The sequence below is a fragment of the Bubalus bubalis genome, chromosome 18 (genome assembly GCF_019923935.1).
Source record: "Bubalus bubalis isolate 160015118507 breed Murrah chromosome 18, NDDB_SH_1, whole genome shotgun sequence".
NCBI lineage: Eukaryota > Metazoa > Chordata > Mammalia > Artiodactyla > Bovidae > Bubalus > Bubalus bubalis.
Window position 1 is genome coordinate 33,157,311 of NC_059174.1, and position 27,663 is coordinate 33,184,973.

Here is a 27,663-nt window from a genome sequence, read left to right on the forward strand (position 1 = left end):
ATGATGGTGGGCGAAATGTAAAGATCAAAGATCATGTAAGAGACAGAAGAGAAAAAAAAAGAAGAAAACCCACTCTACCCTCGGGGGGATTCCTGATGGTTAGGGTGGCATGGCTCCCTCCAAGTGTGCATTTAGCCCCTGGAGAAGGTGGGAAGCTCAGGACTACTCGTCTTTGCAAATACTACTATTAGTCTCTATTTTATCTAACTGCTTTCTCCTATGAGGTTGATGAATCGCGCAACTGCATTTTAATGAGGTGATGTTGAGTCTGGGAGATGGCGAGGGGGAAAGGAAAGATCTAAGGCAGACAGGAGCAGTCCCTGAGAACACAGGTCCCAGGGGTCCAGAGTGTGGCAGAGGCATCACCCAGCCTGACCCAAGAGCTGGGCTACCCACATGTAAGGGCATGCCGGTGTCAGGGCTTCAGAAGCAGGCAGGCTGGAGTGGGGCTCCTGCTCGGCCATTTCCAGGCCATGCAGCTTTGGGCAAATTGCTGATACTTTCCTGCTGGTAGGATCCATTTCCTTCCAAATGGAGAGAGCATGACAGCATATGTGCCAGGTCCCAGGTGCTGGGGAGACCCTGGTCAGGGGAAGGGGCAAACCTCCCAGCTCTCCTGACACCTGGCTTGAACAGGATGATGCTGCTGATAACCCAACAGTACTGGCCTCAGAGGACCACGTGAGGTATCACAGCCAGAGGGCCAGATGCACAGTAGGTGATGGATTAATGCCTCTTTCTTCCACTCCTTATTCCCATTTCTTCATCATGTCAATTGAGAAAGGAACTTATCTTTGGGCTTCCCTAGTGGCTCAGATGGTAAAGAATCTGCCTGCAATCCAGGAGACCCAGGTTCAATCCCTGGGTTGGGAAGATCCCCTGGAAAAGGCCATGGCAACCCACTCCAGTATTCTTGCCTGGAGAATCTCATGAACAGAGGAGCCTGGCAGGCTACCATCCACGGGGTAAGGAAGAGAATGAGAGTCAGAGGCGGTCTGGATGTATCAGAGACAGAAAAGTCACAGGGCACAGATTCCAGTTAAAGTCTGTCTGACTCAGAAACACAATGACTCTCCCCATCCTCAGGTCTTGTTCAATCAGACAGTTGCCAGGGTCCGAGTTCCAGAAATGTGGCCTTTTCTCATCATAATGAGAGAAATGGAGGGGGCAACAGGAAAGGTGCGGGATTCTCCCTGACCCCACCCTGTGGAGGGCAGAAGAGGAGGAGAGAGATGTGTAGACGAAGACTAGAACATGGGGAGTGAGCAGCGTGGACCAGGCTGGAGCCTCTGGCAGTGACAGGAGGAGGAGCCGTGGGCAGCATCACAGGCCAGACCTCAACTTACCCCCCTGCTCAGTCCTCAGGCCCTGTATCAGTCACCTTACCATTAGGCTGGCCACTGACTCTCGAGTCTACTCTCAACTCTGGCTTTGTGGCTTATGAGTAGTCCCCTGGGTTAACTTGATTCCAATTCACCTTATAATTGATTTTCTATTTGAAAAAAAAAAATCACTTCTGGTTTAGGATTAAGGATATGGATTTAGGGGCTCATCGTAAACAAGAAAATAAACCCATAAACTGAAAACATAACATTTGAAAGACCTTTTATGGTTTGCAAAGTGTTTTTCTCATACAGTTTCTCACGTGATACTCTCAAAAAGATCCCTTCAAGTCTGTATTATGTATGAAGTAAAAAGAGATACCCAGAAAAGTTAAGTAAGTTCCTTATCTCTCATAGCTGTCTTCTTAGCAGGTCTGACACTGAAGCCCAAATGTCTTGACATAAACTCCAGAAGGCACCCCACCACAAAGGATTCTCAGTTTATGAAGAGGAAGGTGTTAAAACGGACTGGGCACCAGCCAGGAGTATTCCATGTGCAGCCACATTAAAGTCTTACATTGAACTTGCAATGCCATGTTTCTCAGAGTATGGTCCTCAGGGCACCCACATGACACCCTCCCGCACTCCTAGGAAGCTTGTTGGAACATAAGCATCAGAGCCTATCCCAGACTTACTGACTCAGCATTTCCTGACCATGCCTGGGAATAGGCATCTTATTTAACAAGCTTCCCAGGGATTCTCATTAGGGAACAACTATAAGAATTGATACTTTTGAACTGTGGTGCTGGAAAAGACTCTTGAGAGTTCCATGGACAGCAAGAAGATCAAACCAGTCAATCCTAAAGGAAATCAACTCTGAATATTCAATGGAAGGACTGATGCTGAAGCTGAAGTTCTAATACTTTGGCCACCTAATACGAAGAGCTGACTCATTGGAAAAGACTCTGATGCTGGGAAAGATTGAGGACAGGAGAAGAAGTGAGCAACAGAGAATGAAATGGTTGGATGGCATCACTGACTCAATGGACATGAGTTTGAGCAAACTCTGGTAGATGGTGAAGGACAGGGAAGCCTGGCGTGCTACAGTCCATGGGATTACATTGGATCAGACACTACTGATTGACTGAACATCAACAATAATAGTTTGATGGGTATTTATTGTCCCCAGTTATAGATGAGAAACATGAGGACCATGGAGAATCAGTATCTTATCTAGCCTATGCAGCGTTAGATGATGGATTTATTCTCAATCGTTATGATCTCAAAGCCCGGAGCTTGCCAATGGACTCATTCATTCAGTAAGCATTATGAAGTACCTGCTAAGGGCCAGGCACTATTCTAGATCACTCTGGCACACAAAGATAAAGTCTATCCACTTCTTTGTTTAAATGAGTACCTGGTGAGAGAAACCAGCTTCAAAGTTGGGGCTGGAACAGAAAGAAGTTCTTTGGGGCTCAAAAATTATTGTGTCTGGAACTGTTTATTTGAAGCAATGGTAGATATTGGGTGCCCTAAGATAGTATGTTAAGCTCGCTGATCTTTTTTAATCTGCCAACAATCTATGAGGGGGTAACAATACTATTAGTATCAAGATCATCACTGACACCAGTTCAGAGCTGGGGATGCTGACTGCAGGAAAGCTAAGTGAATTGCCCAGAGCCCTGCAGCAAGTAGAAGGCAGAGCCAAGATGCCTGATTTCAGAGCGCACACTCCTGAGTCCATCACTAGAAAAGTCCTCAGGCTCTATCTGAGTTCATGAAATAAGCAGGCTCCAAACATCAAGCTCATGGGCTTAGTCTATTGAAAGTGTATGCGGCTCATTACTGGTTTCCCATAAAAGAGACAATGTTAATACCTATAACCTAATACAACAGTGTAATAACCATCGTAACACCAATCAACATCACCAGAACACGTTAATGAATTATGGATGGCTTTCCATCACCTTGAAGAAAAACACATTTGAGCAGCCAATCCCAGGAGAAAACAAGAGACACATCATGATTAACCAGCTAATCTACGGGGAAATGGGTTACTGTGCTTGAGGGAAGCCTTGCACAGTGAGTGAGTGGATTTCCATCAGAAGGAAGGGTGTGACTCAGCCAGTCAAGAGCTCCAGGGATGAACACAAGACATGGAATTAGAGGATCAGCAAAGCCCATCCTTCCCGTGAGCCCATCCCTTCCTTCTTTACTTCTGTTCATCCTTCTTTCTTTTATCTGTGAGACTCCAGTTTGAAGACAGAACCCAATCCAGTTATGTGAACAGAAAGAACTTAGTATAAAGAACTCTTCAGTAGGAATAAGGTGATAACTAGGTACTTTAGAGGGTAAAAATAGAACCTTAGGGCATCAGAGTTCAACCAGTTGTAGGTGTAGCTACCGCCCCCTGGGGCTGAGAAAACAAAGAGAAGAGGTTGGAACTAGGAAGCTCTGGGGAGGGGCCCCACAGAGTTGGGACTCAGATCTCTGCAGAGGTGATGATGTGTATTGGTGGGGGTGGGTACCTCAAGAGGGTGCGATGGGCTGGTTCTGCAAATGATGGAAAAAAACACCAAATGTGAAGAGCTGTTGCTTCAGCAGAGTGAAAAAAAAAAAATCAGGAAACTTATGGGAGGCCACAGGAAGAACCATGAGAAAGGATGAGCACCACTATATTCTCCTGCCCCCAAATTATTTCCATATTAAGTGCTACATGTCTCTCTGAAAAAAAGGGATGGATTGGGGACATCAGAGAACACTCGAGATTCTGAGTTTCCCAGACACATCACACTGCGTCAAGATGCAAACTGCAAACACATTGCTGTGAGAACACATTCAAGCACCAGCTTTAGGCCAGCGCATCCATTATCCCATTTGACTTTCCTCAATCTCCAGACAATCAGATATTAACATTCTCAATGGAGAGTGGGCAAACTCCCACCCATGGAGGCTGAGTAAATGCTCCAAAGTCATCCAGCTCATCAAACCCAAGCCTGCAAACTTGTCACAGCACCATCCTGGGAGCTCCACCCCAACTTCCCACATTTATTCTGCTGGTACCAACAATATCATGGGCTTCCGTGGTGGCTCAGACAGTAAAGAATCAGCCTGCAATGCAGGAGACCTGGGTTCAATCCCTGGGTTGGGAAGATCCCCTGGAGGAGGGCATGGCAACCCACTCCAGTATTCTTGCCTGGAGAATCCCCATGGACAGAGGAGCCTGGCGGGCTACAGTCCACGGGGTTGCAAAGAGTCAGACACAACTGAGCGACTCAGCACAGCACACCCAACATTTAGCTGCTGTCATGAAACTATTACTGCATGCAATGCCCTGTATGTGGGGGGAAATACCCAAAGATCACAAAGAAAATAGGACTAGGACACTGCATGGAACAAACACACACATACACATACCCACACACACAAACCCATTCCAGGGAGAGCCTGTGACAGCTTTCACGCCCTATCCTTGTTGCATGAACCACAGCAAAACGCCTTGAACCACCCTCTGTGGTGAGGTGGGCTTAGAGAAGAAGCCCTGTCTTATCAAAGGCATGGGGGCAATGCTGCTGACTCACCCTCTCCTGGAAGGACACCATGCAGGGTAGCAGAGTATAGGCATTGAGAGGAAAAACTGGCCTGCAATGAGAATAGGTACTGACTTTGGTTCAGCTGAGTATTTTGCAAACTTCTGTCTTGCGTCTTGTTTGCTCACATGGTTATCAGCATTCCGCAGATGGCATAGGATGCACACTGGGAATGCTGCTCGGAGGAAAGGAGGGTTGTGAGGCTCACTGTTGTGCTGGCCTGGGGCAGGGGCAGGCCTCAGGCTCTGAGCACAGAGGCAGGGAGGTGGGGGATGGCCCAGGATGCAGGAGATCTAGAAGGTTCAGGGAGACATCTGCAGCTGAGCAGAGCCCACATCATGGCTGTAACTGGGAGAGCAGGGACTGAGAGACAGGATCACAGCCCAGCTGAGCAAGCTCACTAACTATCCCCGACAGCAGCTTTTTAACCTGATGCCCTCTGAAATGCTTACTGTGCAGGGTCTTGAAGTCTTTTCTAGTGCAATGTGTATAACAAAGAATTAAGATGCAGAACATATACAAAATAGTCATACAATCAATAGGAAAAAGACGACAATCCAATACAAAGGCAGGCATGAGAAAGGAAGAAACAAATCACAAAAGGGAAAAAAAAAGGCAACACACATAAGAAAATATACCCTTCTGGGCAGTAATCAGTAGAATGTAAATTAAAACAATACATGTTTGCTTGTTTCCATCTGAATGGCAAAAAAAACAAAGGTCTGATGCTACTGAATGCTGGTAATATAAAATGCTCCAGCCACTTTGGAGGACAACCTGGCCCTTTCTGTCAAAATTTAAAATATGCATACTATCTCTGTTTCAACAATTTTACTTCTTGGTAACTACTGTACATAAATGCCCAATGAGATGTAATCTATTCACAGAAGGATTGATGGTAGTAACCCCAAATTTGAAAAAAATGGAAGACCTTATACTGTGGATTGTCCAAATAACAATTAAAATGAATGAGCCAGGTCTGTATACTAACAGTATATGCAGGACAAAGGCAACAGAGCAGTGTGTGTAAGACTAAAACATGTTCTGTTTACACACATAAACTGATAGAGACATAGAAACATGAGAAGGAAATACCTCAATCTCATGCCTGCGGTTGCCCCCTGGGATGGGCCTTAGAAAGATGCAAGCTTTAACTGTGGTGTTTGAAGCTTTGCAACGAGCATGTGTATGTTGCTCACACATACTTTTTAAAGAAAAGCCATTTCATGTGAAGTGATACACATGAAACAGAGACTGACATCTCTTCCAGCTGACACAGAGCAAAAAGGGCAGAAATATCTGTCCATGTGGGGGGTGACTCTTCAGTCTCCACCACAGCTATCGATCTATTTATTGATCAAACAGCTTCTGCATGTGGGCAGAAATAGCTTTTCTGGAGCCCCTGCTGCATCCTGGGCTCAGTAACAAGCACTTGGCAAGCTCACGTATTTTCCACCAAAACCTACGGGGTCAACATTGTTAGGATCCAGAGATGAGGAAGGAGGATCCCAGAGCTTGCTTTTGCCAAAGATTGGACCGAAATCCACATGTGCCTGGATGCACACCACAAGGCATGATGGGTAATTGCACATGTCAGCCTGTCAGGGCTATGCGATGCCCAGATAGCTGGTAAAACACCATTTCTCGGAGTGTCTATGAGAGTGTTTCCAAGAGAAGTTAATATTTGAACCCACAGATTATTCTCACGGATGTGTGTGGGCATCATCCAGCCCATGGAGAGCCTGACTAGAACGAAAAGGTGGAGGAAGGGAGAATCTGCTCTGCTTGGTGAGCTGGGACATCCATCTTCTCCTGCCCTCGGACATCGGTGCCCCCAGTTCTCAGGCCACAAAGGTGAAACTGAATTATACCATCAGCTTTTGTGTTTCTCTGGCTTGCAGATGGCAGACTGTTGAATTTCTCAGCCTCCATAGTCAAATAAGCCAATTCCTATTAAAAAAAAAACTCTTCTTATATATCTATAATCATATCCATATCTATATCTATCTATAGATTGGTTCTATTTCTTGAGCCTAAGATACAAAATTTTTCAAAAAAAACCCCACAACTCTCATATTATTAAGCTATAAATACACATGCTCATGTATATTTATCTACAGTCTAGCTATCATCTATCTCTGTAAACATAAATAGTTGAGTTTATACCAGTGGCTCTCAATTAGAGTTGATTTTGCCTGCCAGGGGACATTCAGCAACGTCTGGGGACAGTTTGGATGCTCGCAGCTGAGGGGAGAGAGCTGCTACTGGCATCTAGTGGGTAGAGGCCAGGGATGCTGCTAAACATTCTCCAGTGCACAAAGAATCCACCAGCCCCAAACGTTAAAAGTGCTGAGGCCGAGAGACCTCTGTTTCTCTCTATGAGAATGGCTTGAAAGCACACATCCTCAGAAGGTCAGGCAAGGTCAGCGTGAAGTGCCCAACGTGTATCCTAAACCCAAACGTAGCCACTTCCCACAGCCAGGTGATACATGGCAATGAAAAATGATTGCTAACTGCCCTTTGGAGAAAAGCCAGTCAAGCCCTCTGTAGTTTTTTTGAGAAACTAAACAGGAGGGCAGCAGGCTCCAACCCAGTCAAAGATAATGCAGCTGAAGCTGAGTTAAAAGGTTAAGGAAGAGGTGAGAATAGTCCCTTTGATTTTTCTCACCCAGAAAAAAAAAAAAAAAAACCTTATAGAAAAACTAACCCATTAGATCGGAGAAGGCAATGGCACCCCACTCCAGTACTCTTGCCTGGAAAATCCCATGGATGGAGGAGCCTGGTGGGCTACAGTCCAAGGAGCCGCAAAGAGTCAGACACGACTAAGCAACTTCACTTTCACTTTTCACTTTCATGCACTGGAGAAGGAAATGGCAACCCACTCCACTGTTCTTGCCTGGAGAATCCCAGGGATGGGGGAGCCTGGTAGGCTGCCGTCTATGGGGTCACATAGAGTTGGACACGACTGAAGCGACTTAGCAGCAGCAGCAACCCATTAGATAGACCAGAACAATACAAAGAATATTAATCAGTAAACAGAAATACCCCATGTTGTGTTTTGATTCTGTTTTTCAGATCAAGTAGCATTTTTCACTTAAGATTTGTTTGGATAAATAGTCTTTCTGAGTATGTCCCAACTCTCAGTATGAATTCTTCCCATTTTCTGTCTTCTTAAGCCTATTTCTAACAGTGAAAAGGTGTTGGTGATAATTAAAACCCAATTCTCTCCCTGCATTCATTAAAAAAAAATGGAATATGATCTCTTGTAAAGCCCTCAGAAATAATCAAGTCTCTGTATCTGCTGAGAATAACAGTGATTGCAAATGGACAAGGTGTAGAGAAGAAATACCCAGAAACGCAGTGAAATTAATTGCTGTTTTTCAAGGAGCAGCTCTAAAATGCAGTAATCAATTGACCCACTGTTAGAGACAGTTTCTACATAGTTAATAACCACTCTTCCCAGACATAGGAAAGACAGCTTGCTTCCATCTGAAAACAACCTCTACTAAAACCAAATGATGAAAGACATCACTGCATTTTCTGGCATGCGCACCATAACCAGAAGGGCTTTCATGAGCTGTTCTTATTCTTTTAGTCCAGTGATGGGGACTTGGCTATCAACGGTCCTGCCAAACGTGCTTCTGTGCTCTCCTGAGCCTGAGACATCTCTTAGCTCACAGACTGGTGTGTTATCTGGGGAGAGCTTTCTGTTAGAAATCACTGTCCTGTCCCATGGGAGGCAGCATGGCATCGGGCTTATCTGTCCAGTGGACAGGGCAGGAAAGGGAACTCAGCTCCCATGCCTTCCTTCTCACACTGACATTCCCCACGACTGATGGTGCCATGGCACAGGGAGACAGCAGTTGGGTCAAAGTCATAGGACTTCTCCAGACTTCCACGCATCTCCACTTTTGAGCTGTGCAACCTCCAAGTCCCCAGTGGCTCAGCAGTAAAGAAATCTGCCTCCAATGCAGGAGACACAAGTTCAATCCCTGGGTCAGAAAGATCCTCTGGAGAAGGAAATGGCAACGCACTCCAGTATTCTTGCCTGGAGAGTTCCATGAACAGAGGAGCCTGGCAGGCTACAGTCCACGGGGTCACAAGGAGTTGGACACGACTGAGCGACTGAATGACAACAACCACTACCTCCAAGCCCTTGCCTCTCCGTCTTCTCTCCTGCCCTCATCCTGGAGGAATGACCAGTTAGGACTGCACCAGGGACACCCGTGCTTTCTGGCATCTCTTTGGATGTGGCCAGTGGAGAGACCCTGGAGTCTCGAAGAGTTGGACATGACTGAGCGACTTCACTTTCACTTTTCACTTTCATGCATTGGAGAAGGAAATGGCAACCCACTTCAGTGTTCTTGACTGGAGAATCCCAGGGACAGCAGAGCCTGGTGGGCTGCCGTCTTTGGGGTCGCACAGAGTCAGACACGACTGAAGTGACTTAGCAGCAGCAGTGGAGAGACCTTGCAGGAAACTCAGGAGAGGGAGAAGATGATCAGGTACTTCTGCAGATTCCTCAAGCTGGCTGGGTCCTGCTCTCAGCACAGCATCTCTCTCCCCTCTCCATCAAGGATGCAGTACGAGTGTGCCATCCATTTCCTGCACAGGCCAGGCTTCTATGCTCATGTCTCAACCTGTTCTTACCCGGGGCAGTCACTTTGTCTTGGCCTTCCAGGACCTTGAGAGCAATTTCACTTCATGAATCTTTCTGTCCACACCTGAACTGCACTCAGGACCGATCCACTGTCTAAAGCCTGCCCCAGCCCCTAGGACTGAGAAAGGGAAGTCGAAACTAGAAGAAAGAGAAGCTAGAACATGATCACTATTACTTGCGGGAGAGGTAAGGGAGTGGAGAAGACCAAGGCAGTGTGAGGCTAGCAGTGAATCCTGACTCCACTCTAGGTCAGGCTGAGAAAAATGTGATTACCAGTGAGAGCTGTTTGTCGACGTGTTTGCATGTGTCTTTCTTCACAGTGGGGGCTTGAACTCATAGTTTTCCAAAATCCCTCCTCAGTTAAAATCCTAACTCCATGTGACTTGAGCCAGGATTCATGACTCGGGAGTTAGTTTGACTTTCCCTTCTTCACAGTCCCCAGAGAGAAAAGCTCTAGTTCTGTTTGTCTGTCTGTTTTGGTTTACTTTTTGATCAGTCTTCGGCTCGGTCCTGAAAATAAAAGTTCCTTCTCTCCTACTCAGGGGGGCATATTGACTCACGGTGGATCCATATATCCAAATTTCTCAAGAGAAAGGTGACCCTCGGATTTTGGTTTATCTCTCTTCTCTTTCTCCCCTTTCTCTATTTTGCAAATAAAGTCAGCGATGCCAGCCCAATGGTAGTCCTCAGTAAACCACTAAATCAAGGAGCTACAATACATGGTTCCCAGAACAACTTCAGCCCTTTCTGCTATCCAATAGTTCAGGCTGTTTTGTTTAAAATTTAGAATCCCTATTTAGCTCAATGGGAACTACAGAAAATACCCAGAGGGATCTTCTAGTTCTTGAGCTGTCAGAGAGCAAGTGAGTAACTGACTGTCCCACAGGGAGATTTCCAGCGCACCCCACGGAACTTTAGAGAGCAAGATGACTGGAGCCTCAGCTGAGAAGCCGTCAATATAGAGTCAGGCAACCTGGCTTGAGGAGGCAGCTCCACTGCAGTAACCCATGCTTCCTACACAGAGGCCATCCTGCTCCTTCCACTGTAACTACACAAACTAAACCTCAAGCCACGCAGACAACTTGCATGAGACATGGTCCCTCGGCAGCCCCGCAGCTGCATTCAACTCAAGAAAAGGAAGCTTGGGACAAAGTACAAGCTGAGGCTTTCCCTGAATTTCAGAACAGCTGGGGCTGGGAGAGAGGGCTCATCCCAGCTCCCACGGATGTTAAAGAAATGTCCTACATTAATCTTCATCTCTAATCCTTCCAACAATTCCTACAACTGAGACAAACAGCTCCTAGTTCTGTTAAAACAAGAGACACCCCATCTTTGTGAATTAGTCCAAAAGAAACCCAATGGCCTTATTCTATAGATACCTCCAAGGCAGTTGTACAAATGTGCACTTCAATCAATACTCATTAAGATGATTTTATATACAAAACACCTAAATAATTAAATCAATCTGCTATGTAGAATGAGAGTGAATAATGACCAAAGAACCATGGAAAAAAAAAAAATACTGAGGAGTTAAAATAATGATCATAATGTCTCTTAACTGACTCTCAAAGAAGAATTCTTCATGACTTCAGGCAGCACCATTAAAAAAATTTAACATCTATTGGCAATTAATTTTTCATATACTTCTAATAAAACGGGTTAGTTGCTTTTCTAGTGCACAGTCGATTAGAAGACATATATGTTTAAAAGTAAAGCCTGGAGGGGATGGAAGAGAGGCAGATCTAACTCAGAAGGAAATTATGGACATTGGGGGTCTAGTTAGAGGATGACAAAGAAGAAAAATTTTAAGAATGACCCAAGAACTATGCAGCAGGTTGGGGTAACTTTGCATGGAAGCCGAAGTCTACACAGTCTACATACACCCAGTAGCTTCTAAAAGAATATCTGATTAGAGCGGAGTGAAAAAACAAAATGGGAAATTAAAATTAGAATCCTAAATTACCAAAACGTAAATTAAAATATGTTCCAAATCCCTCAGTAAGACCATATGGCAGATTACAATGTGTCTTCTCTCATTTCCAGTCCACACAATTGACTCCAGGGATGTCACAGCTTATACTGTGATGTCAGCTGTTTTTTGTTGCCTCCAATGCAAATTTAAAATTCTACCACAACATTTTGAGATTTCCGGTCCTCTGTTCTGACCCCAGGAGACTCTCTTTGCCCCTCTGCATTCATCTTAATCTCTTGCCTTTGTTGTACCACCTTGATTCTATTTCACAGAGGTTGACTGTTTCTAGGACTTGCCTTAGACTTCTTATATTTTAGACTTATCTTGGAAAATTTAATCTTTAGAGATACACTTTTTCTTTGAGTCCTGCAGAACAATGTTTCTTTCCTCTTAAGCAAAGGCCCCCACAGTGATTTTTTTTAATTATTTGTTTGTTTATTTTGCTCATCCCAAACTGGGAGGAATAAAAAACTAAACCTACTCTTTTTAGGAGCCAAGGTCAAGAGCATCAGTAGTCACCACCCAGGTTTCCTGGAATACTGGCCACAGCTCTTCATTCACTGGTTTCAAGTTTAATTTTCTCCTACTCCAACAAGCAGGCTCCCTGACGTGAGTTGCACCACTTTTTCATGCACAAATAAATAATCCAGAATGACACATTTCTCCAGCCACCACTTTTATTTCTGCAGCTCTCTAGGTTACATTTCTAAATCTTTAAAAGCAAGTAGGGGCCTCCCTCATGGCTCAGTGGTAAAGAATCCACCTACCAGTGCAGGAAATGTGGGTTCAATCCCTGGGTTGGAAAGATCCCCTGGAGAAGGAAATGGCAAACCACTCTAGTATTCTTGCCTGGAGAATTCCATAGACAGAGGAGCCTAGTAGGCTACAGTCCATGGGGTCACAAAGAGTCAGACATGACTGAGTGACGAAACAATAAAGCGGTAGAGAAGTTAATGGAAACCTGAGCACTGAGCAGGGTTCTGGAACATGCATGTTTATAATAAATTTCCCATAATGTTGTGGATGGTCACCTACTGTTCTCGTCAGAGGAACTCCTGGGGCTTCCAGTGAAAGGTAGACAGTGAGGGTGAGTCTCAAAGCTCTGTGTTTGCAGGTGTGTGTGCATGTAAGAGAGAATACATAAATATGTGTGTGCATTGGAATATGTACATGTGATAAAGAACAGGAGAGAACTTGATAGGTTAAGCGCTTTCTCTAGATTTTCTAAACTGTAGGGCCTGTTTGGTTTTAAGACTGTTACAGCTCAATCCATTCCATAAACTCCGTAGCGTATGTCCCTACAGTCCTCTCTTAAATTTATGTTGATTTGCTACCTTGTCTTCTTGCATTGTCAAAAGGTAAAAAGGTATATCAGACCTGTATAGTCTGTGGTATTGCTTAGAAGTACATATTCATATTTTGTCTGTGCTCTGGAAGAATTTATAAATCATAGCAATTACCTGATCTTCAATAGTTTGAGAGTGCCCATCGATGAAACTGTCTGCCACATTAAAACAGTACACTTTCATTTTCTTCTGTGGTTACTCATCTATGTAATTAATTAGCTGGGCTTTTTTTTTTTCCTTGAGCTAGTTTCAGTTAATTCTATTTCTTCTCTAAATAAATGATTTTATCAATATTTTTATCAATGTGTTTACCTCAAGTGGTACACCCTAACAGCATTTTCTTATTTTTAAACGTTCTCTATATTTGGCATTATCCAGTATTTCTAATTTTCCTTAAGAGTGAATGGTGATTCTTTTTTTTTTTAATAAGATTACCAGAAGTTGACCTAGGTATCTATTTTATTTACTTTCAGTATTATGTGATGGGGGTAAGTGGTGGGTGTTGGGGAGAAGGATTGAATACCATTTCCTACAATGATTTATTTCTTCTATTTATAAGTATTTTATTTTTGTTCTTATGTCCATCATTTGCATTTACCTCCTCTCCCTAGGTTAGTTTTGAGTTCTCAGTCTAACATCTTAAAGAGACTCATTAACTTATTTTTCTCACTTCTTATTAAATTAGGAACTGATTTACCATATGAACTTGCCTTGGATTAAAGCTTTGGCAGTGAAACATGTGTTTACAATGGCATAGTCTTACCTTTATTTTCTAAGTAATTAGCAACTGACTTCCTACTATTCATCAACCCAAAATTATTTAGAGAGAAATTTTAATGTTCATTATTTCTTTTTATTTTTGATTTGTATTTATCTGGCCTTAAACTTGGAGAGTTGACCTTACAAAACATCTGCTTATTTATTTTTATTTAATTATTGTGCTTATAGTTGTGGCTTAGAATAAGACAAAATTTTATAAAATTTCTGGTGAAATTAAGCATTTTAATTTTAATACAGGAATAGTGTTACTGTTTTATTTAAATTTGTCTATGTACTTAGTGATTTTACTCTATTTTATCTGCCTTGAGTAAAAGAAGTATGTTACCAGCTCCCCAAAAAAACGTGTTCCTGTAAATTTCCCATTTTATTTCTAACATTCTTAGCTTTATATATTTTGATGCTGTGTCATTCAGCAAATAAATTTTCATGACTATTTTATCTGTACTGTGGATTGTAAAATGACACTCTTTGTCTCCTTTAATATTATTTGGCCTGGCATAAAGTTTGTTGGAAACCAAGGTTGTCAGCTCTGCTTTCTTTGTTTTTGCATTCCCTCAGTAGTATTTTGCAATCGATTTTTTCACATTCCTTTCTTTTAGTTTAATGTAGTCCTGAATGGGATTTTACTGTTGAACACAATAGAAGAAATTCAGTCTTCTCAATTTTTGGATGTTAATCATATAGGATCTTTTAAAAGGATCCAAAAATTGCCGACAGACACCTTTCATCAGCAGTCTCTACACCCAGCTCCCTTGTGCAATTGCGTCTGGGAGGCAGAGCTGTGAACTGTCAGCCCTTGATTTCACTCCTGGCTATGGGGTTGAATGTCTTGGTTAAGCAAGCATGCCTCTAGGCTATAGAGTCAGCTCAGCACTCGGAGAACATAGGTAAAATGAGAGGCAAATAATACATTACCCCTAGGTAAAATCTCACCATTTGTTTACAGTAACAATATTATCCGTCAGGGACTCTCCATGCATTTTTCTTCCTTCTGCCATCTTTTTCCATATTCTCAACAGTGGAGCTGTCATATGGGGATAAAATATGAGAAGCTCATGTTACAGATTTTAGATAGTCTCTTCTGTCCAAGGCAGGTTAAGATGAGGGCTTTGCCCGCCATGGGAGATGCCAAGAGTCAAGTCACTATATGACTCTGACATGGCAAGTTAATATATGTCCCAGTTACTATCTATCAAGAGACCTAATCCAAGCACTTTGTAGGTGTTTAAAGTGACTGTTCCTCAGTTTACTCATCTGTAAAAGAGGATTCAATGAGGTAATGACATACACATGAGTAGTTAGCACACTGACCAACTCGGCCATCTTGTTTTATATCAATCCTGTTATCACTTTATTTTTGGCTATATTTGGCTTATTTTTCCCCTGGAGTTTGGGAGGAACTCACCCTTTCATAAGTTTTGCCTTGGTTGACTTTCATATATTTAGATCATATTTTCCTCTGACATGTAAGATTTAATGTCAACACTCATACTCTTGTAAGATGAGCAATTGAATGAGTTTGTTTTTCATGTCCCCTTTCTAAACTCATTTTCTACTAGTACTGTGTAACTAGCATACTTGAGACCATCTTTTTTGAGAATTACATTGGAACATACATTCAAATTGGAAGGCTATTTCTAGCTTTTGACCTTATATTGTTTTCTTTTCTCACAATCACTCTTAATGCCATGGTTTTCCCATTTTTGAGTCACTAATTTCAAGTCAGTTACTTGTTGAGTATAGATTGTATTCAAGCTCTTTTTTCCTCAAATAAGATTTTACTGGTAATGCATTTTGGAAGTTTTTCAATTTCAGTATGGTTTTTGTTTTGTTTTGTGTTTGTCTATAGAATTTTTCTTTTCTTTTTTTTGAAGTTTAGGGGTTTTTTTCCCTTCACCCGTAAGTGGCCATTTAGGCAGAGCACTCTTGGGTCACATACTTTTCTGTGGAAACACTGACTAAGTTGTTTCATTTCCTGGCATTTACTCTGCTCTTCTACGTGTAGATCTTTCTTTATCTTTTTTAACAATACAGTGGGGATTTTTGATCTCCATATTTAGATCCTTTCAGCTTCAGAAAATTGTATCCAATTACACCCTTGATGATTGTTTTCTCTCAATTGCTCGCTTTTAATCTTTAGAAATATCTAAAACCGTGTGTGAGTTATACCCGTCCTGTGTCTCTGTCCTTACCTCATCTTTTGCTTTGCATTTCTCTGATATATGTCAGCTGTTTGATACACAGTCTTGAAGGAAAGAAAAGGAAGGATGGGGGGTAGGGAGGGAGAGAGGGAAGGAAGGATCTGGTCTGGGGACATGTTTTCAGATTTTTCCTACTCAGCTTGGATTTTACTTTCTGATCATGTATGTCTGTCTTCACCACGGGCAGCTGAGTGTTAGCTTCCTTGGAACTTATTCTGACATTACTCACTCCATTGTTCCCATATCAGACTGTTGTAGTTGTTCCCAAGAAGGCTTTCCAATGGTGCTTTGGGGTCCCAACTTCCTGTGTTTTACCCAACATTCTATATGTGCCGTCCACATCCTACTTACACAACAGATCATTCTCAAGATGAAGTTCTTTCTTTGTTCGGCAGTATTCCCAACCACCCCTTTGTCTTACATATATATATATGTAAGACATATATGTATGTATGTATGTAAGACATATATAAATATATATATATATATATATATATATATATATATAAAAGTTCTTGAGTGATGCCACCTGAAATTGCTAGTCTGTAATAAGTGTTCTTCCATTGAGGTCCTGACAGACTGAGGTGAGATAATCTACTAATCCATCAGTTTGATTCTCTGATACTTTAAACCAATGACTCAATGAAATGCACCTTTATTGTATGCATTGCTGCCAGGGCTTTCTTGTCTCTGCCCCAATACAGCCCTTTCCTGGTAGGAGTGATGGCCCCTCGGATATAAGGGTGCCTGATTGACCTCACTGATTGCTTTCATTTATTTATTAATTGTCCATGAGTAGATACTACTCGGAGAAGGCAATGGCACCCCACTCCAGTACTTTTGCCTGGAAAATTCCATGGATGGAGGAGCTTGGTAGGCTGCAGTCCATGGGGTCGCTAAGAGTCAGACACGACTGAGCAACTTCACTTTCATTTTTCACTTTCATGCATTGGAGAAGGAAATGGCAACCCACTCCAGTGTTCTTGCCTGGAGAATCTCAGGGATGGGGGAGCCTGGTGGGCTGCCGTCTATGGGGTTGCAGAGAGTCGGACACGACTGAAGCGACTTAGCAGCAGCAGCAGATACCACTGGGAGTGAACAAGATGTAGGGGAGTCAAATGCTCCTTTTAAGAACAAGTGCTTTAAATAAATGACTAACTATTTTTATGACTGTATAAATCCTGGGTCTGTGAGCCAGGTAAAGACAGGATGACACTGTAGGTGTGTAAGGGGGTGTGTGTGTGTGTGTGTGTGTGTGTGTGTGTGTGTGTGTGTGTGTGTCTGTGGGTATTGGGTGAAGAGGAAAATAAAGTTTTATCCTACATATTCCCATGCATGCAAAATATAGTTCTGTAATCTATCAGTTTTCTTTTTCTCCACTTTTATTTTTAGTATTTGTTAATCCCAGAATCTGGAGAAGGGAATGGCAACCCACTCCAGTATTCTTGCCTGGAAAATTCCATGGAGAGAGGAGCCTGGTGGGCTTCAGTCCATGGGATTGCAAAGAGTAGGACAAGAATACATTCTGATAGAAAATTTACCTAGACTGTAAGCTCCCTGAGGACAGGGACTTTGTACTTGGGTCATCAGTGCATCCAATGGCCAAGTCCACATAAAATGTTCAATGAATAAACAAGTGATTAAATAAAGGTTAGGATGAACCAGACCCACATATTTTTTAATACCATGGATAATAATCTCCATTCCTTTCTATTTATTCTATTTATTTTAGTTCACAAATATGTTTCTCCAAGTTTTAAATTAGAAAGATTTTCCTACCAGCATCCAGCACATAGCAATGATTTTAAAGGAAATTTTAAATTATTCTTCTTTATTAATTTCAGTATTTCCATTTCTCATGTGTGACAATAAAAAATGTTGAATTAACAGAATTAGTTCTCATGATATCAAGCAGTTTGACATGCACATTAAAAAACAGCAAGACTACTATAGTTAAAAAAAAACAAATAGTCTTTTCTTTTTCATCAAAGTCATCAAAGGACATTTGGAAAACAAGGGAAGAAAATATTCCCATAACCCCAAGACTGAAATGCAGTCACTAGTAACATCTCCATATGTGTCCTTCCAGACCCCTTGTTCCACGTGGAGCTTCATGGCTCTGGGCGTGAAGTGACCCACCAGGCAGACTCCAGTGGGAGGGTCGAATCATGGTGTTTAGGAAAAGGCATGGAATCTACAGCCCCGCAGCTGACACAGTCCCTTTATCATTCATATCTTCCAAGTTTGAAAAATAATTGCTGCTACCAAAACCCCTCCACAGCTCAGTGTCCTAGGGCAAACAAAGAGAAGTCAGATGAGGGACCAGAAATCAGAAGAAGCCGCACAGAACAAAGCAGAGGTGTGGCTGCATATGGTGGGGCACGGAGGAGAGCAAGATGCCTTTCATGTGGCTTTACAATAACTTGGTTATTCACATTCTACCAATTGAACAGACTCTAATAACAGAAACTGGAAAAGTCTGCAGCTCCCAATTACAGGCCTGACCCACAGAAGTGTTGTCTTGGGGCAAGTCTATAATGTGTCCAGAAGGGCATGGGGAGAGAACGTGGCTGGCAAAAATGAGTCATCTGAGCAGAAAGATGATTCTTATTGTAAATACAAACTAGACATTTTACTATATCCTACTAAGAAGACATTGTGGCTTTTTATTAAGGTCCTGCTTCAATATATTCAAAGGTTATCTGAATTATGGCTATGTTAACCATCTAGAAATCTCCATCAAGTTTCCATCTCAGACTGGGTTCCACCACACTAACCCCTCACTGAGTGCCATTGTTATATCCTAAATTATTAATAGATCCCACCCTTCACCCTCAGACTTCATACAACCCATTAACTACAGAAATCCAAGTCAGGCCTCAACTAATGCAAGATACAGGTTTAAGCTTCTGATACCCAATGTGGACAGAGCAGATATAAGACCTACCACTCGCTCCACAGGAAAGGGCCCTTTCCAAAGGCATTCTTGTGTGAGTGTGCCAAATTTTACATATTATTAGATATAATTGATGTGTTTGCCTTTTGCAGTTAAACCTTTCAATATGTATTACATGGGGCTTCCAAGTGGCACTAGCAGTAAAGAACCTGCCTGCCAATGCAGCAGACAGAAGAGATGCGGGTTCCATCCCCGGGTCAGGATGATCTCCTGGAGGAGGAAACAGCTAACCTACTCCAGTACTCTGGCCTGGAGAATCCCATGGGCAGAGAAGCCTGGCAGGCTACAGTCTATAAGTTGGACACGACTGAAGTGACTTAGCACATGTATTATAGAGCATTTTGCTTCTTTTTGTTCACTTAATATGATCAAAAAGCTCCATTTTATTACATGGCCATCAAAGCCTTCATTTTAATAATTGCAAGATAAGCCATGCAATGTACACACCATCATCTATCTCTTCTACCTTCGGAGATCTAGGTTGAGGAAGTTATTTTGTAAAATTCCAACGTAAAATATTTTCTGGGAAAGCTTAATGATTCATGCTAAGGGTTTAGATTTTTGATGCTATATGAAGACAGATGTCATCCATTGAAAAAAGGAATTCTGTTTTATGTTGCCATTTTTTTTTTAGTACAACCAACCAATTCTCTCTGTTTATATAAAATAGCTACTTACACATTACAGCAATTACACAAGCAGCTACCTCATATAAAGGCCCCAAGGGATGGGGTACCACTTCAGAAACGGACCTGGAATCATAAAAGCAACAGACCCAGCCACACACACACGTCTCCTGCGGTTAGGGGTTGCCTACCTTGATTCCTAACTCATATCTGGATGTTTTCTGGGAGGAACCAGCCCTGGAAGTTGGACGGAGGAACTGAAGAGATTTGGGAAGGAAGAGGAAGGCTCTAACCAGAGGTGACCAGGCCTCCTTTTTTCAAAACAACAACTAAATGATGACTTTCCTCTGTCATATATAATTTAGCTCTGAGGTTTGGCAATTTCTGAGTAAAATGAATAAAAAATAAGATGTGCAGTCATGTGAAATACCTTTGGTTAAGTTGTCCTGAGAATGACTAAATTCAAGACACAAGTGTGTGGGGGGGAAGGGGAAGGATAAACACATGCATTTAATATGCAATAGATAGAAACTCCAGACAAGGGAGGGTGGGTCAGCATGGGGCAGCATCTTCCTAGAGGGGCAACAGTATTTTACTACAGGCATTGTTTAAAAAGGAACTTTGGGACTTCCCTGGTGGTCCAATGGCTAAGACTCTGCACTCCCAAGGCAGGGGGCCTGGGTATGATCCCGGTCAGGGAACTAGGGACAGTTACGGCTATGGTCTTCCCAGTGAACATATATGGTTGTGAGAGTTGGACTGTAAAGAAAGCAGAAAGCCAAAGGATTGATGTCTTCAAACTGTGGTGCTGGAGAAGACTCCTGAGAGTCCTTTGGACAGCAAGGAGATCAAACCAGTCAATCTTAAGGGAGATCAACCCTGAATAATCACTGGAAGGACTGGTGCTGAAGCTGAAGCTTCAGTATTTTGGTCATTTGATGCCTGACGCGAACAGATGACTCACTGGAAAAGTCCCTGAGGCTGGAAAAGATTGAGGGCAGAAGGAGAAGAGAGCGTGAGAGGATGAGATGGCTGGATGGCATCACCAATGCAATGGACACAAACCTGGCGAACTCTGGGAGATGGAGAGGGCCGGGGAGGCCTGGCCTGCTGCAGTCCAGGAGGCGCAGGAAGTGGACACGACCGGGTGACTGAACAGCCACAGGGAGCCAGATCCCATACGCCACAACCAAAGTGCTGCAACTAAGGCCTGGCACAGCCAAATAAAAAAAAATTGTTTTTAATTTTAAAATGGAAATTGTGTTACTACTTTCCTATTTCCTATCGACACCACACCCCCACTACCACCTGCACTCAGGGCAGACCACCCCCATTTCCCCAGTCTTGGCTTGCCACTGGTTTTCACACGTATATCTTAGTATCCTTACAAAACAAAATCAGTGGGTTTAGTTATTAGCCCCATTTTAAGGGGAAGAAGCTGAGAGTCAGAATTTAAACGACTTGCCCTTGGTCATACAGCTAAGAAGAAGTCAAGTCAGGATTTGAACTCAGAGCATGCTGATTTAAAAGCTTACCTTCTGTAAAATATGCTAATATACAGGAATGGTGACGAGAGCTTTTCTTCAGAGATAGGGAAGGAAGTAGTGTGCGAGGGGAGAGTATGAGAAAGAATTACAGAGTGGTTGCTTTTACAGCTTTTGGCCTAAGATTTGTCCCTTCTTACCTCATCATATTTTCATTTTTTTCTGGTTACCATTTGTTGTGGGCTGAATTACATCCCTCCAAAATGCATACGCTGAGGTCCTAGCTTCAAGCACCTCAGGATGTGACTGTATTTGCTCACAGGGTCTTTAAAGGGTCAATGAGTTAAAATGAGTTCATTATGGTGGGTCCGTTTCAGTATGACGGGTGCTTATAAAAAGAGGAGACTTCGACACAGACAAGTCACAGACACAGAGGGAAGCCCATGTGAAGACACGAGCCACACCTACAAGCCAGGTTGAGGGATCTCAGAAGAAACCCACCCTGCTGACTTTGGACTTTGGCCTCTAGAACCTCGAGAAAATCAATGTCTGTCTTTTAAACTGCCCGGGCTGTGGTATTTCATTATAGAAGCATTGGCTGACGCATATACCATCATCAAGACTTAGAAGCTGCCCTTTGGGCAGGGTGGTCTGCCCCAGACTGAGTCCCCACCAAGCCATCCTCATAGTGTGATCCATCTGCTGGATTCTTTTGGTTCCCCAGGATCAAGCTAAAACACACATGTTTGTACCCACAGCTGCGATGGGGCTGGCTTTAGATCAACATTCCTATAAGAGCGCTGCCCCACCTTTCCCTTTTGTCAAACAGATATTCTACTTCTCAGAAAGCTATATTAAATGTGCACTGGCCCCTGTTTGGTAGCTACTGAATCAGGGCCTTAACCAAACATGAAATGACAGAACTGTTTCCAGAGAAGGATTAATTGAGCCAACTCAAGGCAAACAAAACGTATTTTGGCATTGCTTTTGACAGATGGAAATAAAACAAACATTAGCAACCGGATTGTAGCTAACAATATGCAAAATTAAAGAAGGTACCTTTTTTAACTTCGTCTGGGAGCCCACTGGCTTTTCTTCTAAAAATCTGCAGAAAGAAAGACAGAGCTGTTAATCTCGTTACACAATCAGTTAGCACATGCAAACAAGGGGAATTAAAAGCCTCTGCATTCAGGGGAGGAAACAGATATTTGACACATATATTTATTAAGGAGACTGGACTGGAAAATAGCATGGCTGTGTTAATCAGAAATGGTGTAGAAAACACTTAAATAATACAACAAAATGCACACAGACAGCATAAACTGCTTACAAATGGATGCCTAAGGTCTAAGTATTTTTATTTGAAGGTTAAGTTTTCAATTAATTTTTTTCAGCTTGTTGCCATCTCTTCCAAGCATCACTGTTAATTGCTTAAAAAAAAAAAAAAGAAGAAGAAGAAGTCTCTGCATGTTTGAATTCTGGACATGGAGGCCAGAAGCTGTCAGCCATCTAATAGGCCTCAGAGTATTGGGATAGAAACCAAAACTGCTGGGAAGAAGCTGAAATAATATGTCAGGCTCTGAGAAGCCAATGGATTGGTTTCAAACCTCTTCATTTGCTCGGTTTTTCAGAGGTAGCCTGTCACTGAAGAGGTCAAACAGAAGCTTCCCACTGTTGGGAATTGCCAAATATCCCAACCTAAGGGGGTCTGCGACAGACAGGGCCTCCATGCATACGATCTCAGTGGATCAGCAGAGAAGGGACCATCTGCGTCCTACTTCTTTAGAATGGAGTAGTATACATGTCCCTGGCTGCAAACAAGCTTGTCTATGGCCACTGGGTTCACTGCCTCTGGAAGGCATTCTTCGGGTTAACACTCTCAGCATCCGGGATGATGGGAAACCAGATTTAGGGGACACATGTATAATTATGGCTTCATGTTGAGGCTGACAGAAAACAACAAAATTCTAGAAAGCAATTATCCTTCAAGTAAAAAATAAATTAATTTTTTTAAAAAGTAACTAAGCACTGGGGCTAGAAATAGGGTTACATCTTGAGTCGAGGACAGGATTAGAATGGAGGTTTGGGGTGTAGATACCTTCACCTATGTTTTAGCTGGAAGACATAGGTTTGGACTTGAGGGTCAGATTTAAGTTTGAGGATGATTTTAAATTGGGAATATAGGAGAACGATGGCACTGAGGATCAAATGGTTACAATGGCGTCTAATTTAAAATAGCCTTGTATGATAGAGAGGACATAGGTGCTTTAAAATAGGCACATCTAATTTTATAACCCAGATCAATCATAATACTTAGGCAATCTTATATAAGTCACCTAAATTCTCAGCCTCAGTTTCTTCATCTGTAAAATGAGAAGAGTCTTTATGTTGTACCTTCTAGAAAGAAGCAGTAAAATAATAATAATAATGGATAAATGAAAGACTAGATTGATTTCATTCCCTTCTTCCAAGGGGACATTTGGCATTGTTTGCAGACATTTTTGATGGCCACAACACGACTTGGGTAAGAAGAGCTACCAAAGTCTAGTGACCAGAGGTTCAATATCCTGTTACCCACTCTACAGGCATAGGACATAGTCTTAAAAATCATCCAGCCCAAAATGTTCATGGTGTTTATACCGAAAAACCCTGGATTGGATAGGCAGGGTTGGAAGATAGGCAGATGATGGCAGATAGCTTAGCAGCTAATGAAATTGTTTTGGAGAGTTATAGATTATCAATCTATAGATAAATTGATTGATAGATGAGAGATATTCTGATATAAGACACTTTAAGCATTCAACAAAGGAAGGGATTTTTTAAAATAAAATCTGAAGATAGGATTCATACCATTAGGGTTAGGATAAAACAGTGGCTAAAGGTATAATAATAATATTAGCAATAAAGTTGTGTCAGCCATCATGGTTAAGTGATTTGTATTCTCATCATATTTGAAATAGGGTTCATCCAATTCTAAAGCTAAGGTTATGGCGAGTACTATGGATCAAGTAAAAGGTTGGGATCAGGGCTGGAACTGGGGGACAGCGCATTGGCAGACCCTTCCCAAGGAGCAGCCAAAGCTCACTAATTAATTTGAAAACATGCAGACAGCCCGCCAGCATCAAGCATCCTAATTTGAGTCATGGGCAGTTCAAGGAGATGAGAGAGGCAGAAATGATGTGACATACACATGTCAGACTGGCCCACCCACAATGGACAGTAACGGCCGCACACTGTTCACCCAGTTCTATGCCAGTCTTTGTATCCAACTCCATGAGAAGGGGCAGGAGGAACCTGGACGGATTGGGGTTTCATGTGCAGGGAGAATGCTACATTCCAATACTGACCCCACATAGAGAACAGGCAGCTATTTGCTCCATCTGTATTAAGAGAATAGGAAGTTTATCAGGCTCAAACCAATGAACCCAGCCATTGCGCGTGCTGCCTTGTCCACAGGAAGCAGGCATCTCCAGAGTCTAGAAGAGGGCCTTTGGGGAGTCCTGGGAGCGCTGGCCTCTGTAGTCACAGCTTACTCTCACAAAGGTGGGTCAGTGTAACCACACCAAAGTTTCAAGAAGACAGATACGTAATGTCATCATACAGAAGGACAAAGAAGCCTAAAATACTGCACAATGGGCTGGCTTGGAGAAAAACTGCTGGAACAGAACAATAATTGTCTGAATAGAAAGGGGTAAAGCAGAAAAGAGAGGGACCGACTCGACAATGAGTCACCTGCAACATCCAGGAGAAGGGTCACTGGATCTGGGAACATGAGCAACTGCTCCATGAACGGCCTCTCCGGTAAGTGGCTGGTTTGGTTCCCAGGTCTCCTGAGTGGCTGTTGTGAAACATCCCTGACCCCATCCATCACCCAGTGCTTTTATCCAGCCATAACCAGAAAGTCAGTTCCTGGTTATTCAGTGCAGCAAGTCAAAGCCCTGGTGGGATGACATGAACCTCCTTGTTTCTGGGAAGATCAGTTTCTTCATATAAATTTATAGGCCGCAGATTGGTTTGAACATGTCTCTTGAATCTAATTTCTGGGGCAACTCCCTGTGGGTTGGAATTCCTCCTATGTTCTGCCAAAAAATCTTGGTCATAAAAGGAGAAGTCAAAGTCTAAACTGCACTGACTTTGCTGTCATACTCCTGATGGGCTCCTAAAAACACAAACACACACAAAACAACTTTAGTGAAATAGAATGTATATATCATAATGTTTACTCATTTTAAGTGTGCAATTCAATGATTTATTTTCTAGTTAACTTACATAGCATGCAACCACGACTACAATTCCAGTTTTGAACTTTTCTATCAGCTCCAGAAGATCCTCGTGCTCATTTGTAATTAATCCCTGTTTCCACCTCCTAGCCCCGGGCAACCACTGATTGGTTTACTGTCTCTGTAGATTTGCCTTTTCTGGGTATTTCACATAAAGGGAAAGATACATTATACAGTCTTCTGCATTTGGCTGCTTTCAACCAGCATAATGCTTTTTTGGATTTGCCCAGCTGTAGCCAGTATCAGTACTTCATTCTTTGTTATGACTACATAATATTCTCTCGTGTGGGTATTCCATATTTTGTCTACCTGGTTCATGTGTTGAAGGACTTTTGTGCTGTTTCCACTTTTTGGCAATCACGACTAGTATTGTCATGAACTCTGGTGTGTGAGTCTTTGTGTAGAAGTGTTTTCATTTCTCTGTTAGGCACCCTGGAGTGGATTTGCTGGGTCACTTGGTAAATTTATGTCTTCCCTGGTGGTGTCTTAAGCAGTCAGTGACCCAGTGTCCTCCTCGGCATTGGGTAGGGTAACAATAGGAGAGCCTGATAACTTTATCAACTATGTGTTTACAGCACTCATTCCCTAAGAGACTCCCTCCTAGGGCCTGTAAGGCAGGCAGGCAGGCAAAGTCACTTCAGTAGCTCTACCTTTATATTAAGGACAGCTTTCTAGTAGTCACGTCTGTGGTTGTGATCTCAATATGATGATTCTCTAAAATACATAAAAGCATCCTAAAGACTTGACATCACATAAGATGATACTGTGATATTACTGCCATCGTTAGCATTATTCACTTGTCATCCGCAATTTGAAAGGATGGGGTTTTAAGCTCCATGTGGCAGGATCAGGAAGCAGTGAAGATCTAATGCAAAGTGCCCTTGACTCTGATGTTTGGTCCCGTCACTTTCACTCACAGTGACAGAAACTTCCTTACAGTGATTTACCTTCTCAAGCTCTAATTGCTTCACTTTGAAAAATGGTGCCACCAACCTCAACACCCAGAGTTTCCACAGGATTAAACAAATTGGCAACACGTTTAATCCCCTCCCACGCGGCTACTGGGTGGTTAAATTACTTGATCCTAATTTTAATCTAGAAAGGTTGATACCTCAAAAGAAAAATCTCAAAAACTAAAATATGTTGCAGGATGGGCTGTGTAAGATTCTGAGGCCAGTTCTGCATCACCATCTGGGTGTCTTACAATTTAATTCAGTTCTGACATTATCAATTTGGAAATTATGGCAGGTATCACAGATACGGAGAAGGCAATGGCACCCCACTCCAGTACTCTTGCCTGGAAAATCCCATGGACAGAGGAGCCTGGTAGGCTGCAGTCCATGGGGTCGCTGAGGGTCGGACACGACTGAGCAACTTCACTTTCACTTTTCACTTTCATGCATTGGAGAAGGAAATGGCAACCCACTCCAGTGTTCTTGCCTGGAGAATCCCAGGGACAGGGGAGCCTGGTGGGCTGCCATCTATAGGGTCGCACAGAGTCGGACACGACTGAAGTGACTTAGCAGCAGCATCACAGATTAAGGGCTTAGTCCTACAAGACTTCCCCCACCACCTTCAGATGACAGTCATAAGCCCAAGTTGTCACCTATTCTTCTGATCGACCAGCTACAGAGTGGAGGTTCCAACAACCCCAAACCCCTCCTAGGGTTTGTTTAATTTGCTACAGCAACTCACAGAACTCAGAGAAACATTCACTTACTAGATTACAGTTTTATCATAGAAAGACAGCACTCTGGAATAGTCAGATGGAAGAGATGCATAGGGCAAAGCACAGAGTTTCCATTCCTTCTCCAGCCAGCCATCCTCCAGGAATCTTCACCTGTTCACCAACCAGAAGCTCTCCAAACCCAGCCTTTTGTTTCATGTAGAAGCTTCATGACACAGGAATGATTGATTACATCATTGGCCATGGTGACTGACGTCAATCTCCAGCCCCTTTCCCCTCCCAGCAGGTCGGGGGCGGGACTGGAAGTTCCAACTCTCCAATCACATGGTTGGCTCCCCAGGCAACCAGCTTTGGGCTGCCAATCATCTCCCTTAGCTCTAGGGGATTTTCAGAAGTAACCTCATTAACAAAACCCAGGTGTGGTTGAAAGGGAATTGTTAGGAATAAGAAGATACTCATTTCTCCTTTATGACTCTGCAGCCCTTTCAGGAATAAAGGACAAGAGACCAAACATTACAGCAAAAGATACTTGCACTGGTCTTATGTCTCAGAACTTCCAAGCTTTGAGACAGAAACAGAACAAAAACAAAACATACATTTCTTATTATAGGTCACGTATCACACTGCTTCATTTTATTCACTTGCTCGTTTTATTTCTCTTGGGGATTTATTTGTATAGGATTTTGGTATCTTTCTTTTAAATAGAAATAAACAACAAAAGTAATAGCACAACCTATTGCTAAGTCCTTTTGAAATGTG

The 27,663-nt window shown here is 42.7% G+C and overlaps 1 protein-coding gene across 34 annotated transcripts in view; it reads right to left on the reverse strand.

Moving 5' to 3' along the window:
- The window catches only part of LOC112580248, a 454,297-nt gene that overhangs the window by 182,101 nt on the left and 244,533 nt on the right, over window positions 1-27,663 (reverse strand). For 11 of the 34 annotated variants that reach the window (XM_044931979.2, XM_044931984.2, XM_044931966.2 and 8 more), the window contains 4 exons: window positions 21,997-22,042; window positions 20,989-21,034; window positions 20,519-20,663; window positions 17,686-18,161 (listed from right to left, as the gene is read on the reverse strand). In XM_044931979.2, coding sequence (XP_044787914.2) covers window positions 18,101-18,161; window positions 20,519-20,663; window positions 20,989-21,034; window positions 21,997-22,042 — 298 coding nt within the window. In that variant the 3' untranslated portion in view covers window positions 17,686-18,100. Of the gene's footprint in view, window positions 1-17,685; window positions 19,711-20,518; window positions 20,664-20,988; window positions 21,035-21,137; window positions 21,263-21,996; window positions 22,043-24,669; window positions 25,097-26,937; window positions 27,151-27,663 lie in introns of those variants that run through there. The other 23 variants (XM_044931968.2, XR_006546300.2, XR_006546297.2 and 20 more) reach the window with 12 other exon arrangements.